Source organism: Quercus lobata, chromosome 1, assembly GCF_001633185.2.
Source record: "Quercus lobata isolate SW786 chromosome 1, ValleyOak3.0 Primary Assembly, whole genome shotgun sequence".
Taxonomy (NCBI): Eukaryota; Viridiplantae; Streptophyta; class Magnoliopsida; order Fagales; family Fagaceae; genus Quercus; species Quercus lobata.
In genome coordinates this window covers 23,196,157-23,212,424 of record NC_044904.1, presented here as the reverse complement: position 1 = coordinate 23,212,424, position 16,268 = coordinate 23,196,157, and the positions used below count along the sequence as shown (strand labels likewise).

At 32.9% G+C, this 16,268-nt stretch overlaps 1 protein-coding gene across 2 annotated transcripts; it reads right to left on the bottom strand.

Annotated features, from left to right (window-relative positions):
• Positions 1–1,112: 1,112 nt before the first annotated feature.
• LOC115983785 (auxin response factor 4) lies at positions 1,113–8,674 on the bottom strand. 2 transcript variants are annotated; one of them, XM_031106564.1, is made up of 12 exons: positions 7,660–8,674; positions 7,462–7,518; positions 7,030–7,215; positions 6,838–6,922; positions 6,673–6,763; positions 6,108–6,272; positions 3,983–4,102; positions 3,808–3,883; positions 3,176–3,338; positions 2,318–3,060; positions 2,043–2,233; positions 1,113–1,456 (listed from the first exon to the last, which is right to left on the bottom strand). In XM_031106564.1, the coding sequence occupies exons 1-12, from the start codon at positions 8,002–8,004 to the stop codon at positions 1,273–1,275; spliced, it is 2,406 nt and encodes an 801-aa protein (XP_030962424.1). In that variant the 5' UTR covers positions 8,005–8,674; the 3' UTR covers positions 1,113–1,272. The 2 variants fall into 2 exon arrangements, with proteins under 2 accessions (XP_030962424.1, XP_030962430.1); XM_031106570.1 differs by having other exon boundaries at positions 2,318–3,057; positions 7,660–8,597.
• Between the last annotated feature and the right edge of the window lie 7,594 nt (positions 8,675–16,268).

Here is a 16,268-nt window from a genome sequence, read left to right as displayed (position 1 = left end):
CATATCAAATTTCACGCCAATCAAACTTTGTTTACCATTGGATCCTTAAACCTATTTTTGATGCATAATTTTAAACCACAAAATCTTGAATTTTAAATATTTGATTGACACAGTTATTGATCTTTAATCATCTTAAAATTTTGCAAAATTAGAGAATATATGAAAACAATGTAATTCAATGGCGGACTTGGTTAAAATTAGCATTTAATAAAAAAATATTGTGTGGTGTAAAACATATTTTGTATGTGTTTAAAAAATATTGCCAATGTTAGTACCGTATTGACTTCCTTTGGTTGGTGGCAAGCTAAAACTGTTCCAATCAAATTGTATCCTTAAAAAAAAAAAAAATCAAATTGTATCCCTACTGAATTGATTTCAGTCTCTTGATGAAGAGATCTTTACACATTGCCTCCAACCCTAAAGAATGGATCGTAACGGCAATCAAGGAACATATGTCCCTGAAAACTTATGAGACATTTGTACTTGGTCTTTTTGTTGGATTTAGACATTTGGTTCCCAATCTTTTTGTCATTATATAGAAAATTCCTCGGCGTCTTTGTGAAAATAATGCGTTTGGACCATATCTGTGAAGCTTCAAATCTTCCACATTCGAGCACATTAGTTTGACCTTGACTCTTCTTTTAACCCTGAAGCCTCCCCCAGGGAAAAGTGTCATTTTTGGGTTTACATTGAACCATCCATTAATAAAACAAAAACAGAAACATAAACCAAAAAAAAAAAAAAAAAAAAAAAAAAGAGAAAGAACACATTAGGTCAAAAGGACGGACTAAGCAAAAAATTGACAATAAAAAACCCAAAGAAAAAATAAAGAAGAAAATATGAAAATTTTTACAGGGAGAATTTATCAGAAGAGTTCAAAAGAGTAAAGCCATCAATGAATCACCAACAATTTTGACCAATAAAAAAAGGCTCTTTATTTAAGAGTACCAAAGGAGGTGGTTAGAAAGTTAAAGAAATTGTTGGTAAAATACATCAATCTGCCTTAATATATGTAACAAAGCATCAGCCACGGGGCTGCCTAACATTCTGTATGTATGAGAATAAACCAAACGTTTGAAAGAGTTCAATGAACTTAGGACTTCCCTGTGGCATAGGCATGCAAATTTATTGTTCAATATCTTCATTAATAATAGCAACCACTGAACTTAGAATTCACCAGAAAGGAGATAGGTAGCCAGAAGCAGGTGTTTATAAGTAGCACACACAAACAGATCAAACATATAATAATACTTATTAATACAACAATAATCCTTAAACCCTAATTACTGTGGGAGAAGAATCTGGCTGGCCTACGGATGAAGACTTTGAGGCTTCCATTACAACTGGTGCTTGTTCCAAACAGCTCTGAGTATCGTCGCTGATCATTCCAATGGTCATCTTCTCCACTTCTTCTTGGGTATATATATGAATCTTGGACACTACATTACAGAACTCGCTGCCACCAGAAAATAAAAACCAACCACAAAAATCATGAATGAGTCACAATCTATACCTTAGATTTTCCAAAAGAACCACAATAAACAAGGTTCATAGTGCCATCAGTTTGCGTTGTAAAGTTCATTATCTCCAGTTTCCTTCCACTGCTTCTTTCGTTTTTATTTTTACATGTTTTAATCATATAATTTTACTACTATATGAATCAACTGAAAAACAAAATAGCTTCACCGGATGCCATCTTTCTTGTATTTAAAATTTTTTTCCCTATATGCGTCTCTCTGAAATGTACTCTACCATAATGTGAGAACTTATTAATCTCAACTTATTCAGCCACGGCCATTGAACACTGTTGTTATTACCAATAATAATAATAGTATTCATTTTCATTTATTACTACTACTACAATTATTTTCAGGGGTAAGAGGAGAGATCAAACCTCTCTCTCTCTCTCTCACATTTTTTTTTTCTTACAACAAAAATGTGCCCAGGTGTATAAATCTGTTTAATTTGATTACCATCACACAATAAACTGGTTATTAGGTATAACAAATAGCAGAAAGTTATTTCTAACAAGAGACACTTACTGCCATGGGTCATCCCCAACGACCATTACATCATTCTCACTGTCAGTGTACAAAATCCGCCATCCTTTATCAGGATCTTGTAGAAGGCCTTCCATGCTAAACAGCCGTTCTAGTTCACTCAGGAGGTCACCGTATCCATTTAGCCTTGAGAGATCAATGGCCCTTCCTACTAAGCTGCCTTGCTTGTGAACCTTCACTCATATTACGTAACATAAGTGGGCAAAGGAAGTAAAAAAGGCTAGTAACTATCCAAAGTTGCTTGTATTGTAGCTTACCTTAGTGCAACTCCTCTTACCAGAAACTTGTGAATTTGGAGTTTCCCCAGTCAAAGAAAACCCAAAAAGTTTACAGCCAGTCACAATTCCATTAAAATTTTCATCTTTTGGATTTCTTATATTTGTCCCTAAAGTGGGAGGAGCAGGCACGTGTGTTGCTGGCCTATGCTCATTTGGTAGATTTGGCTTTCCAAATTCATTTGTTATAACCCCTGTCTGAATAGAAGATGGGTTGAATGAGACATTCTCTCTTGTTAAGTTATTTGCATAAGAGTGCATTCTGGGATCTGAGCCAGCTTTATAAATGTCTTTATAATGAAAATACATGCTTTGAAGGCTCTCTGATTCCAGTGGATAGAAACTGGGTTTGGATGCTTGATACATGTTGAAAGAATTGCAACCAGGACTGGGTTTTCTCCAAGCATCTAAATTAAATTCAGATTTTCTTGTCAGTGATCTCAGTGGGCATATTTCTTGACCTTGCAAGACCTTTGGAAATCTATCAGATTCCACAAAGCCTGTGTAGGTGGTGGGATGAGCCGTCAAAAACTCACTAATATTAGACTTTTCTATCCCAGTTGATGCTCGATTTTGACGTGCAGGGGATCGCATCTCAAAATCCAGTGGACGGTTTACAGTATCACATCCATAGAAGGGTGATATGAAACCTATATTTTCTTGACCTTGCAAGACCTTAGAGGATCTTACAGACTCCTCAAAGTCCAAAAACCCACCCCCTCCTGCTGCAAGAAAAATCAGACTATCTCAATGGAAAATACAAATAACTTTTTTTTTTTTCTGAAGGAAAATTCAAATAACTAAGTGCTAATTTTACTAGCTCATTGGAAAGATTTGTACCAGTTACAGGGTTGTCAGGTGGGGCTGGCTGCAGACCTGTCCTCAGTTTTTTAAGCCTTGGGGAAGACTGAATGCTCAAGGGTGGGAGGGAAACAGAAGGATCAATCTCCCATGGTGAAACTCGATCACGATGATCACTTGCTATATCCTCGTCCCACCTTACCTATTGTGTGTTATAGAAGACATTAATGCTAAAATGGACATGTCATGTTCATTAGAGAACTCCTGTTTTTTAATATGAATTTCGTGACACAAAAAAGATACATGTGTAGTGTATTCATCATATGCGTTTAAATGTCATTAAGACAGTATTCATTGAAGGGCCTGCCATAGCCATATTTAATTCAATTTTAGACCAAAAATTCATTTGGATGGACACAATAATCTGCACGTAAAGAGTGGTTCCCTAGGTAATTACTAGATTCCAGAATGGTGATTAAATCATGATGTCAAATTTCTATGTGAAGGTGTTTATTAGCACTTTTTTGTTTGTTTGGGGGTGGGGGACTTTCTGCTAACTTACATCAAGAAAATGAACTATAAAAGATCATCTGAGTAAAATTCAATGGTATCTCAAACTTAAGTACATTCACTATAGTTGATAATATTTGAAGAGAAACAACAAAGCTCACCATCAAACATCTCCATTTTGAGTTAGGCCACCTGTAGGGATCCATGTCACTTATTCCAGTGACTACACCACTACACCTGTGAGGAAGCAGAATCGGATGTTATATCCTGAGAAGAGAATCATCATGAGGCAAAAATATTGTTCATGTCATGTAATCAAATGAAATCAAAGAAGACCTTCTTTCTGGTGAATCATCCATTTCAAATCTCATTTTGAATCTTGTCCCAATTGTCACTGGATTGGTGATGCTTTTGACATATTTTTGGTAGGGTATGACAAAATCTGCATGACTTGCCCTGCAGTTCAGCATTGAACAGAACATGTTACAAAGTTATTTCTCTCCAAGCATATGCTTTACCAAGTATGCTTAAAAGTTTCTAAAAATCAGTAAGACAACAAACAGACACCTTTTCAATATATATGCAAGTAAGTGCTATTACTTCACATCACATGATTAAAGCTTTTCAATTTGGGAAGACTTCAAAATGCCCAAATAGAAAATAAAACAAGAGTTATCATAATGAGTTCAAGTGTTGGGGGGGGGGGGGGGGAGTGGGAGGGAAAGAGAGGGAAAAAAGGGGAAACTATAGCTTGATATAAAGGTCACATGGAGAGGTATTTAGAATTCCTATTCAATGACTAATTTCTCATTCTTTATCTCTAATATATGTAAATTAGATATACTAATATTTTAAATTTTATATATTGTAATACAAATTCTAGATTTCTATTCTCAATGTGTTATATATATTAAAAATTATATAAAATTTTTGGAAGCACAGATCTTTCCAGCTTCCTACATGATTGAAACCTTTTAAACCTCCTAAAGTTGAGCATTTCCATGATTCCACACTCAAATGCTCTTCCGCCCTCACATCAACGTCATGGTCTACAACAAACAGCATATTCGACTCTTTTGGAGCTGTTTGATAACACAACCAAGGGGCAACCTGCCCAATGCTGAGGGCCTGGTTATCATACTATTGTGGTTAAGCTCTTTCACATCCTAAACAATAGGATCATTTGCAATGTTCCCTCAAAAAGTTAAATTCGAACAATCAACCCCTAAACTATGCGATTAGTTGTAATGCCCCCACTAGTAGAGTCCTTTCAATTTGAGTCATATTAACCTAAATTTTAACATGCTTATCATTTGATAAAAATATTTTTAAAAAAACCACATGATCATGTGAAATGTGATAAGTGTGTGAATTTGAAGGTAAATGGAAATTAGAGAAACTTTAAAGGCAGAGGGACATTGCAACTTGACCCCATAATCTAGAAGGTTGGTTGCCGAGATTTGAAGTTTAAAGAGGACATTGTAATTGACCTTATAGTTTAGGGTGGGAGAATGCAAGTCATCCTTTGATCATTGTGCACATTTAACGTAATATAGAGAGAAGCCCCTGAGAGGTGTTATTGGAGGATTCCTAGAAAACTGACATGGTTGGATCCATAGAACAAAGATGGAAGCTCCCAAACCCATCAGCAGACTTTGCAAAAAACATATAGGACTACTCACATTTGTATAGTTTCTTATAATTCCACCCACAATTCATGTACACTCATACATCTTATCATAAATGTCGAACATCCATGAACTACCAATGTATAAACGAATTGCCCGCACATTCATGGAGGCAAGACGTGTGATTTGTAGCCATATTCTACAATCTCAATTAAGTTGCTTTCATTCAAAGCATTAAGTGTCTCTCACCCTACTAAGATAAGTTATATTCTCTTGGCAGCACTCTGTTGCTAGTGCTTGTGTTATTTTGCTTTAACAAGGAACAAAGAACATGCTTCAGTTTCCCTTTTCTTTCTCAGTTTCTTTATTTCTTTCTAGCACATATTTTCAAATTGGCCTCGCTTATAATCCGCACTTATGTTTCATTGCCCTTGTTAAATCTTGCCCTTTAGATCATGAGGTGAATATAAAATACACTAGCATACTCAAGAATTCAGTCATCTGGTTTGTTAAGACTTCCTCTACTGGCTATCATCATCTTAGTAACCACACAAGCCTTAACTCAGGCCTTAATTCAAAAGCTTCAATGAAACATAAAACATACATGACCTAAATTAACAGATTAAATTCTTAGCTAGAGAAGATTTAAGTAAGAAAAAAAATCCACTGCAATCATATTTACTATTGATATCAACTACCAAAGTTACCTGAGAAACAAGACTGTCAATTAAGTTGATAGGAAACATATTATGGAAGACACAACAATTTTAACAATAGTTTATAAGGTACGTTTTCTTAGATAAAATAAGCAGATGATGGCCAGTAGGTAATACCTTGGACTGTAGAAAACATGGAATTTGCTCTTCGTGGATATTGCATTGGCCACTAGTGAAAGCACTTTCGGATAAGAATTCTCATTGCCAATAATTGAATCAGGAAGACCATTTCTTGGTCGAACAGCTCTTCTAATTCCTAACCTTAGCTCTCCATTTTCACCCCTAGAAAGATCATCATAAATGTTTGAACTTTGAAGACATTAATATAACTAGATGGTGGACACATTGGGGCACACGTGGACACCAAATGGAACATGTTACTTTGAAGGCATGGCATTGAAAATTTTGCCCCCTAAATGTCTGTTACTTGTTTAGTTCAATTAGGTAGCAAATGAAATTTGTCTATTTCTCTACATGAATAGAAAAATTCTGATATGTCCTTAAAAAAAAAATTCTGACATTTTGAGATATGTAGATTTATTTTATTTTATTTTATGGTATAATAGATACTCTTCATTAAGAAAAGGTGAAATAAAATATGCCTTCATTCCTATGAGAAAGGAAATGTACTGAGAACCATGTGGTGACCAAATGCCACTAGAATTTTGATAAGCATATATACCTTAGAAAGAGCACAGCATCCCCTGAAACAAGATTCTTTTGGCTTACGAAAAGACTCCATCCTGTAGTGAGCAGATGCCGCCTTGGCTGACCTGAAAAGAAATAAAAATCACACTCAATCAATGTTTCTGTCAATTAAACCTCAACAGAGTTCTATCAGCATTACCTCTATAAATATGTCGAAACGTCCATCCCACGCCATGCAGGTCTTTTGCAACAAGCTCTTGAGAGGGCCTCTGCTGCTTATAATCCTACAATAAAGGAAATCCAATCAATTTTACAAATCAATTTAATCAGAGTGACTCAGTTAAATTATCTATTTAGAAAAGGAGAGAATATAATATCTTCAAAGTCACACCAAAGGAGGGAAACAGTCTTCAGCAGCTCTACGAGGAACAGAGAAGCCTCCATGAGTGCTGGTATCAGAAGCAGTGAGTGTTTTGCAGAACATGTGGGGAGTAGACTTTGTGGGTGATCCTCCACCCCCTTCCTCATCCACCCCTAACTCCTCAACCTCTTTTCCCTCTGAATTCTTTCCCACCAACTACAAAACAAACAAAATTGGCATCATCATCAAAATATCACCAATCCCAAACCCCATAAAAGTGGGAGCTTTGTGCACTGTATGTGACATTTTTTTTACCCTCCTAGAACAAAGGAGTACTGTAACAGAGAATTTAATTTCAAAGCGACCAGAATCTAAGAAGTCACTAGAACATTGATATTTTTTTTCTTCTATTGACATAAAATACTAATATTTGCTAAAAACCAAGCAGCAATAGAATCATACCTCTGGACGGGGAAGCAAAGTAACCTGTGTGTAGACCTCATCATTCTCCTTGTTTGCCTGTTTCAAGAGAGAACAAACATTATAACTAAGTAAAAAGAATATGAAATTGTGTGTGAGCTAAATTGGAGGAACTTTACAAAGAAGAAAGCACACACAATTCAATCAAAACTTAAAAAGGCAAAAAAATTCAGAACTCACTAAGAGTTGGACATTTACAACACTGCAGAAGATCTGTGGTTGGAGATCAAAGGTTGGCATCTCCATGGGTGAGAAAGGAGAGGCTGAGGCAGCTTGTTCTAAGTGACCTTGAGGGAAGTAGACAACCACATTTCCTTTCTTGGGCAGAGAGGTGAGAGGGCCAGCACAAGCATGCCAGAGCTCCAAATAAATGGAAGAAGACACATTGGGAGGTGAAGATGAATTTGAAGAACATGAAGAAGTAGAAGAGGACAGACAACAGACACAGCCAACCTTGCCACAATTCCCATTACAATATGCATTCTTCTCCACCTCACTCACTGCATGGTTCAGATCAATTTCCATGAATACCCAGAGTTGGTTCTTGTGTGGCTCAATACAAGTAAAACCAAATAGCCAACCCAACACCACCAGAATATGAAAAATAAAAAATAAAAAATAAGGAAAAAAAAGGAGGGGATGAGAGTAGTCAAGTGGTCATAGCACAAAACCAAAACTAATAAGAAATTGGGAAATGGGGTCAAATCAAAACAAGGAATTCATATTTTTAATTTTATTTTTAAGGGGTACCCACAATGCTAAAACAGGAGAGGAGTGGAAGCATATGAACAGAAAACAACAAGAAAGTCATGTTTGGAAGGATACCAAGCCAAAGAGCTAAAAGATGATAAGAAAAGAAGTGGGTATCAAATAATAACAAGAAATTCAAAGTATGATTCCTCCCCCATTTGCAGGTACTGAGAAGAGGGAGCAGAAGCAGCAGACATAGACAATTGCATAGGAAGCACAGAAGCAAAAGGCAAAAAAAGCCAATGTGAGAGTAGTGGCTTTTGGACTTGAGACTGTTTCAAGAGAGAGAGACTGTGTTGGGTGGGGGGGACAGGCTAAGACAGTACAGAACCCACACTCTCCCCCCACCCCTCTCTCTCCTTTGCTTTATCTTTTTCTCTCTCTCTTTTTATTTTATTTTATTTATTCATAATTTCTATCACTGTGTTGGTGAGGCCCTCCACCCAGACAAAAGGGGGGTTTTCATTCAATACTTCAAAGTGTACAACACAAAAAAGATATTTCCCCAATTATAATAATAACAAGCTACCATTAGGCTAGCCATCCTCATGAAAAGAAAATAAAGCAACTCTTTTAAAGCTAAGCACATTTATAACCTCTTTTGTTTACCTATATAAAAAAATCACATTATTTATTGCCTTGACATTTTTTTTTTTAGAAAGGGTAATATTTTTGCATTTAGCAACAATAAAATCAATAAATTCAAGCTATTTTTGTAACAGAATGATTCGTGTTTAATCTATATTATGGGGCATCGTTTTACAAAAAAATAAAAACCCTTTTAAGTCAACTGACAATTTCTGATGTTTTCGACGGACATCCATGTTTTTATTCGCTTAACATATATGAAAGGGTGCATATAAGGTAATGAGGAAAAAGTTGTAAATGGTCCAGCAGAAAATGGTCCTGTTGTTAATGGGTAATCTTTTTTCAGTTGTGTTGTATTCACTGGAGGCTTGAGAATTGAAATATCAGACCAGACAGTGCCACAGTGGTTCATCAATACGAATACAAAAGAGAAATGGAGAGAGTTGTCAATGTGAAAGTTGGGACCCTGGAGACTTTTTGGCAGCAACTATCGTGGGCGTGTTGTTAGTTGTTAGGACTCAGTGACTCACAGAGCTCTCAGCAGTCCCACCCTTCCTATATCTCAAGTCTCATCACTCTTTGTTCTTTATATTTTTCTGGAGATACTGTTTCTACTCGACGTAATAAGGGAGTGCAACTCAAGCGCCTTTTTAAATTGTGTTTTTGTTCAGCCAACAGAAAAAATATATATAAATATATTAATCCTTCAGCAATGCTTCATTGCTATGTCTATGCAGAAGAAATTTAAAGATGTATACTATGATTCATCAATTAATTTTACAAAAGTTAGTAGAATTTTTAAATATAGATTAAAAAAGAAACTTTTGTTCCCCTTTATTTTTTGTTTTACATAAATACAAAATTCAAAAGTAATCCAACATTCATAAATGTTTGAAATTTGTTTTATCATAAAGTACCTTATGATAAAACAAATTTCAAACACTTATGAATGTTGGATTACTTTATGATGAGACACTAGTTTTTTATTTTAAAAAATTAATATTCTCTTTGTCTCAAATTGTTTGACCTAGTTAGAAAAATTCAATTATTTAGGGAAATATCATTAAATGTCTTATCTCTTTAAAAAAAGTTAAAAATTTCCTAAATTACCCTTAAACAAATTTATCAAAAAATTATTAATTTTTTTTTTTTATAATTTGAACAAAGATGACATGTATAGTGGATTTCAAAATTTCGGTTTTAAATTTTTTTAAAATTAAAAAAAAGCTCCCACAAATAAATTAAGGGCATAAAGGGAATGTTAATAAATTAATGGTATTTGACTTTTCAAACAGGACATAATTTTTGGACATCCTAAAATGGATTACAGGTCAAACAATTGGGGACGGAGGGAGTAATAGGTAACAAGAAGGTAGAAAAATTTATTTAATTTTTTTTTTAGTAAACAGTAATAGTTATACTAGTGTTTTAAATCGGGTTTATAATACATTACATAAATAAATACATGTGTTTTACCAAAAAAAACCAAATCCTATTGTATATATAAAACCAATAATTACTCACCACATCAGCAATTGTAAAAAAAAATAAAAAATGTTTGTAATTCTAGCATTTTCCTATAAAAAAAATAAAATTCAGATTTTGGTTAAAGAGAAAAATTTTCTTTCCTTAAATTATAAACATTTTAATGAATAACCAATGGTTATTGTAATGGTTTGAATTGTTTAGTGCTTTGGAGTAATACTCATTCATCTTATGTAATAGGTTTTACTAATTAAATTTATGATGAGATTCACTATTTATGTAAGAGGAGTAAGTATTGCTTTAAAAGTATATTAAATAATTTTTTATATTTCTCAAAAAAAATATTATAATTGTTCGAGTTGCAACTATAATAAATATCAACTAATTATTCAATACTCCATGAGTAATGCTCACTCGCTAGTACTACGGTGACATAATAATGGATTCTCTTAATTAAATTTATGACAAGAGAGGAAGAAATATTACTCTAAAAGTATTTAATAATTTTTTATTAAAAAAAGTGTTTAATAATTTACAGTATGCAACATGTATAAAATGAGATTCATCAATTTTACAGTATATGCTCTCGCATGCAAAAAGTGGTAGAAGGCAGGGTCTTAGTCTACACAACCTTTTGCTTCAATAATACATTTTAAAGTTTTAATTATGAACAGAAAAGGATGATTCATGATTTTGTGTCAGTGTGTGGTCTTGCGAAACTGTTGGTAACGTGAATTATGCTTTTGATTGGTATTTACGTGAAAACAATTATCTATAAGTTTTCAAACTTTACATGAAAACATTATATGAATAGCTTATGGGCTAGTTTAAGGTTTATTATTGTCCTAGGAAAAAAATATGCAGCTGGATTGAGGGGTTATAATTGTATCCAAAAAGACTACATATAGAGCCCGACTAATTAATTATAATGACTAATGAGCACAGCACAACTAAACACAATAACATATAGATTTATTGCTACTTCCTTATAGCTCTTGAAAAGGAAAAGTTAAGGTTCTTCATATGACATAAATAGTAAAGCATAACAAAGCAGCCAATTTATGGGCTAGGTTGAGGATTATTATTTTACCAAAAAAAAAAAAAAAAACAAAGAATTATGTAGCTGTTTTGAGGGGCAATGCTAGGATCACATAATTTTACAAAAATTTGGTCACAACTCACCATGTGACGAGTTGTGAATGGTAAACGTGTGGAGTCACATGGACTTACTCACAATTGATCTCCACGCGACGAGTTATGGCTAAAATTGTATAAAATTTTGTGGTGTCAACATTTTCCTGTTTTGAGTGTTATAATTGTACCCAAAAAGAAGGATACATAGAAAAAGCCGAAACCATCCTGTTGCTGGGGCCCTGGGTCTCCATGAAAGAAGGATGGGCGAGTGGATTGGAAAAGTTTATGGGTGACAAACGCAAACTGTGGGAGAGAGAGACATGCAATAGTGACATTACAGAAATAAGCCTAGAGGTACAACAAAATTCACTCATGACAAATTTTACAGTAACGTGAGGCTGCAAGTTGTTGACGATGAATACTAAAGTAGTATCAATGGTGGACATTAATAAAAACATACAAAGTTCCAATTCAACATTTTGTAAAATTTGTTGAGAAAACTGTTGTGTCTGTAACATCGCTCGACAATACAACAGTAACCTGCACCTTTGGCGCTGCTGCACTGCATAGCCCCCAGGCCCCCCCACCACATCACAGATTACTCTCCTCTCTCTCTCTCTCTCTCTCTCTGTAGTATCCTCTAATTTACTAAACAATCCTTGCCTCTTTTTCTCTACATGAATTCTGAAATGTATGTTTCGTACTGACATTTGCTATGCACGGGCAGTCCTTCATTAAAAAACAAGGCTTTTACCTCAATCAACTGTTATAGCGGGGGAGCAAGGAAAATATGGGCAGTCTATTTATTCTTTGTTGTTACTTGTCAATTGGCAATTGCTGGCAATTGCTAAGGTCTTTTGGGTTGGGTTGATCCGCAGGTCAACTTTTGTTCTTGTTTTTGTTTTTTGTTTTTTTGTTTAAGAGAAATACTTGTTATGTGCAAACTGTTTTGAGAAAGATTACTATCGCAAAAAGTTTTTCAATTTTTGTTACAACTTGTCGTGCCGAGTTGTGAGTGGTGAATAAAAATTTGTGAGTTCATAGGGTTCACGTATCCACTATTCACAACTTATCACGTAGCTAGTTATGATAAAAATTATATAACTTTTTGTGACGTTAGCATTTTACAAAGTTTTACACACCACCAAAAACTGTGAATTCAGTTTTTTTGGATTGTGTGTAAAACTTTGTAAAATAATGTGTGTATAATAAATACAACCTTTTTTCAAATTTCACTTTCTTGTTTGGGTTGGTTATTCTCATTCTTCACATTTTTAGAATATCAAATGTTATCTCTCTTTAGAGCAGTGATGCAAATCTCCCCCAAAAAATATGTAAAAGGCATAACGATGTTCACCTAAATGCTTAAATATTATCATGCGTGATACTTTTCTATTCTTTTTGCCTTTGTTAATAGAAATAAATTGTAGCACTTCATGTATTGGGGTATATTTTTTTACGACATTGATAAATTCAAGTTATCTTTTTATTAGATTTTGTATAATATAAATTTCTTAATAGTTAATGCCTAGTGTGATTTATACAGCGTCCTACAGTAAAATGCAAATACGTAACACCAATAATTGATATATACGTAACACCAATAATTGATATGTCAATCTCTTCGCTCCCTCCACTAGGTCCATCACCTACTAACAATCTATCTATCATTGTATTTGACAATGACCTTGAGGGTAACATTCTTTATTCAAAACCCATAATTTGTGTTCTTGTTATTAATAACCTTTTTCTTCTTGTTTTCAGGAAATAAAATTTATGTAAAACAGTTAAATAAATTATAGTAACTCATTTATTTTATTTGTTTTTAGTCAAGATAATTTTTTGTATAAAATTTATGTAATATGCTTGTAGTGTTAATTGTTTCCTGTAACACATTCTCATATTTTTCAAAACTATTTTTAAAAAATTAAGAAAAAAACAAACACTATCTGCCTATGTAGTAATCCTACTATGATTATGTCTTTCAAGATAAAATTTGAGATGCTAGTTATTATTCTATTATTGTCAAAACTATTTCTTTCAATTTTGTTTTATTTTGTGAAATCATTGGACTAGTGAACTATGAACTGTAAACTATAGTGCTGCAATAATTTATCTATTTTATGAATTCTAATATTTGTGTCTTTTCGGGCTCTTGTACTAATATTGTTGCACTAAGAGCATTGTAGTTCAATTAATATTTCTTGGTGTTTCCAATAAAGACAATTAGGGCTTAAATCATTTCTCTCTTAACTATCAAATTACCATAAAGATATTGTAATTGTGATTAGTGACCTCTTTTTGAACCATTTTGGCATGGACTAAATGTAGAGAGTATTGGAAGTCAAAATCTACAAGTAGCTCCGTTTTAATTAATATAATTAAGATGATAAGTCATTATCATTTTTTTTCTTTTCAAGATGTTATAAGTTTAATTAACAGCTGAAATGGCCCTTTCTTTCATGTTCGATGATGGATTGGTACGCCATTATCATATAACAAACTCATAATAAGAGCCTACAGTGAAAGGATAATTTTAGCCCATGGCCATGAGTGGCAAATACATATTGATGGCAACATGACACCCTTAATTCGGCGACAAATGCAATGGACAAAAAAATGGCAGCCACAGCTTCATTACTAAGAATTATATATATATATATATATATATATTACTAAAAAAGTCGAAATCATAACATATAAGAGATGAATGGAGTTGTCATGGTTACTTCATTTTCTTGATATACCAATTTATAATTTTGTTATACATAAAGTGGAGTATACTTGCTTTAAAAAAGGGTAGAGTATAGTGTATTCTATTAACAAAAAATCCCATTTTATTCTGGTCTATTTCAAACTTGGGAATTGGAATTCCCGGCCAAAAGAAGAAAATGTTAAAAAAAAAAAATTTGGAGCCTCTAAATAGGCATTATTGGAAAAAGTTATTGCTTTTGACACAAAAAATCATCTTACATGGGGAGTGAAGAAGATTTCTAGGTGAACATAAATGAGTTTTTTTAAGTGTAAGTTGGATGACCTTTTGGAACGAAAGATATTCATATTTTATAACGTTCGTTTATGATGATTACACTCTTTATCAGCATACTAAGTAAGACATCAATTGGTTTTTGATATAGATGAGAATTGAACTCTAGATCATTTATTCAACCATCAGAAATTTTATCAGTTGAGTTAACTGGAACCTATAACTAATTTTTAGTTTTTATTATACTTTTTTTTAACCTTAATTTTTTTTAAAAAAAATTTCTGATAAGGAGTATTGGTATTGAAGTTTAAAAATCCACTTCCTATATGTCATATTATTCTTCCCTCTTATATCACCTTTTTTTTTTTTTTTTTTAATATACTTGTCTCACTTTGTTACCGTGCAATCGTATTTACAATAATCGATAGTCACCCTCCCAACATGGCCACATGGAATTTTGATATTTTGCTATACATCCTCTTGCTCTTTGTGTTTGGAAGTAGTGTAAATGAATATGACTTTGAAAATGATTGTTGAAGTATCTAGTTCGGAAAATTGGGTTACACATATTGACATTCGGTGTCTGATTGCTCTTGTTATCAGCAACAACTAACAACCATAATTCTAGAGTGACAACAATTTTTATAATTGCTAAAGGTGGTAGTTTTTATTGATAATATACTCTTGTGAATATTATTGTTTAATAGAAATTATTTTCCTATTTCTAGGAATATCTAAAAAATAATAATTTTATAGTTATAATAAATTAATAATGGAGGTGGAATACTTGAATTTTGAATTTTTTTTATAAAGAAAAATAGGAAATATCATTAAGATATAAGACTCTTGAAATTTTTAAGGAGAGACTAAAATATGAAAGAAAAAGTGAAAATATAAGTTTGAGAATAAATTGTGTTTGAAAGCAATTTCTTAAGGAAGTAATTCCTTAAAAAAAAATTAATCAATTAATGTGTTCTCCATTTTTAATTTTAACCTCTAATTCACAAAGATTAATGAAACTAATTAAAATATAGTGAACCTAAAATTATCAATATTCTTATTATTATTGACATTAATTTTTCTAATAAAACATTTAAATAATTTTTTTTTAGTATTGCTTTTGAAAAAATGATGGGAAAATTTTCAAGCTTCACATTTTGGTTTCCCAGTTTAATTTCAGCTTAAAAAGAGGGAGGGTTAGTGGGAAAAAGATTACCCTTACTTTTTATCACTTTTTCCTAACCTTTAACTTTAGTTTACCTTGGCTTCTATTGGAATGTCACATATTTGAATCTTAACTTAAAATTAAGGTTGTAAATGAGTTGAGCTGCGTTGAGTATTAAAAATTTAGACTAATTTATTAAATTTTATTTCAAACACAAATTGAGTTCAAGGTTATCACCAAAAAAAGATTATATGTTCAAGATTTGTACATTTTCTTGTTAAACAATCTTGAGTTTCGTTCATCATTAATGGATCTAGTGCACTGAACTCAATTTTTGCCCATTCTATGGTGTACTTTGACATGCGTTAATAAAAGTCTAATATTTTTAATAAAATATGCTAACGGGCATTCGAATGCACTCGTTAAGAAAGATTCAAGCAAGTTCCACTATATTGAGAATTAACAAAAACAAACAAACAATAGCTGATTGATTGTAATGAAAAACTCAACCTAATCAATCCATTTAGACACTCACTTAAAAAAAAAAAAAAAATTAAATGAATAATAGTTTCATTACCTAGATATTAGTCACTTGTCTAAGAGAATCATTTCTTTCTTTGGTGAGAAACTTACAAGAGAATGGTGGATACGTAAAGTTGCTTATTTTTCACCATACTGATG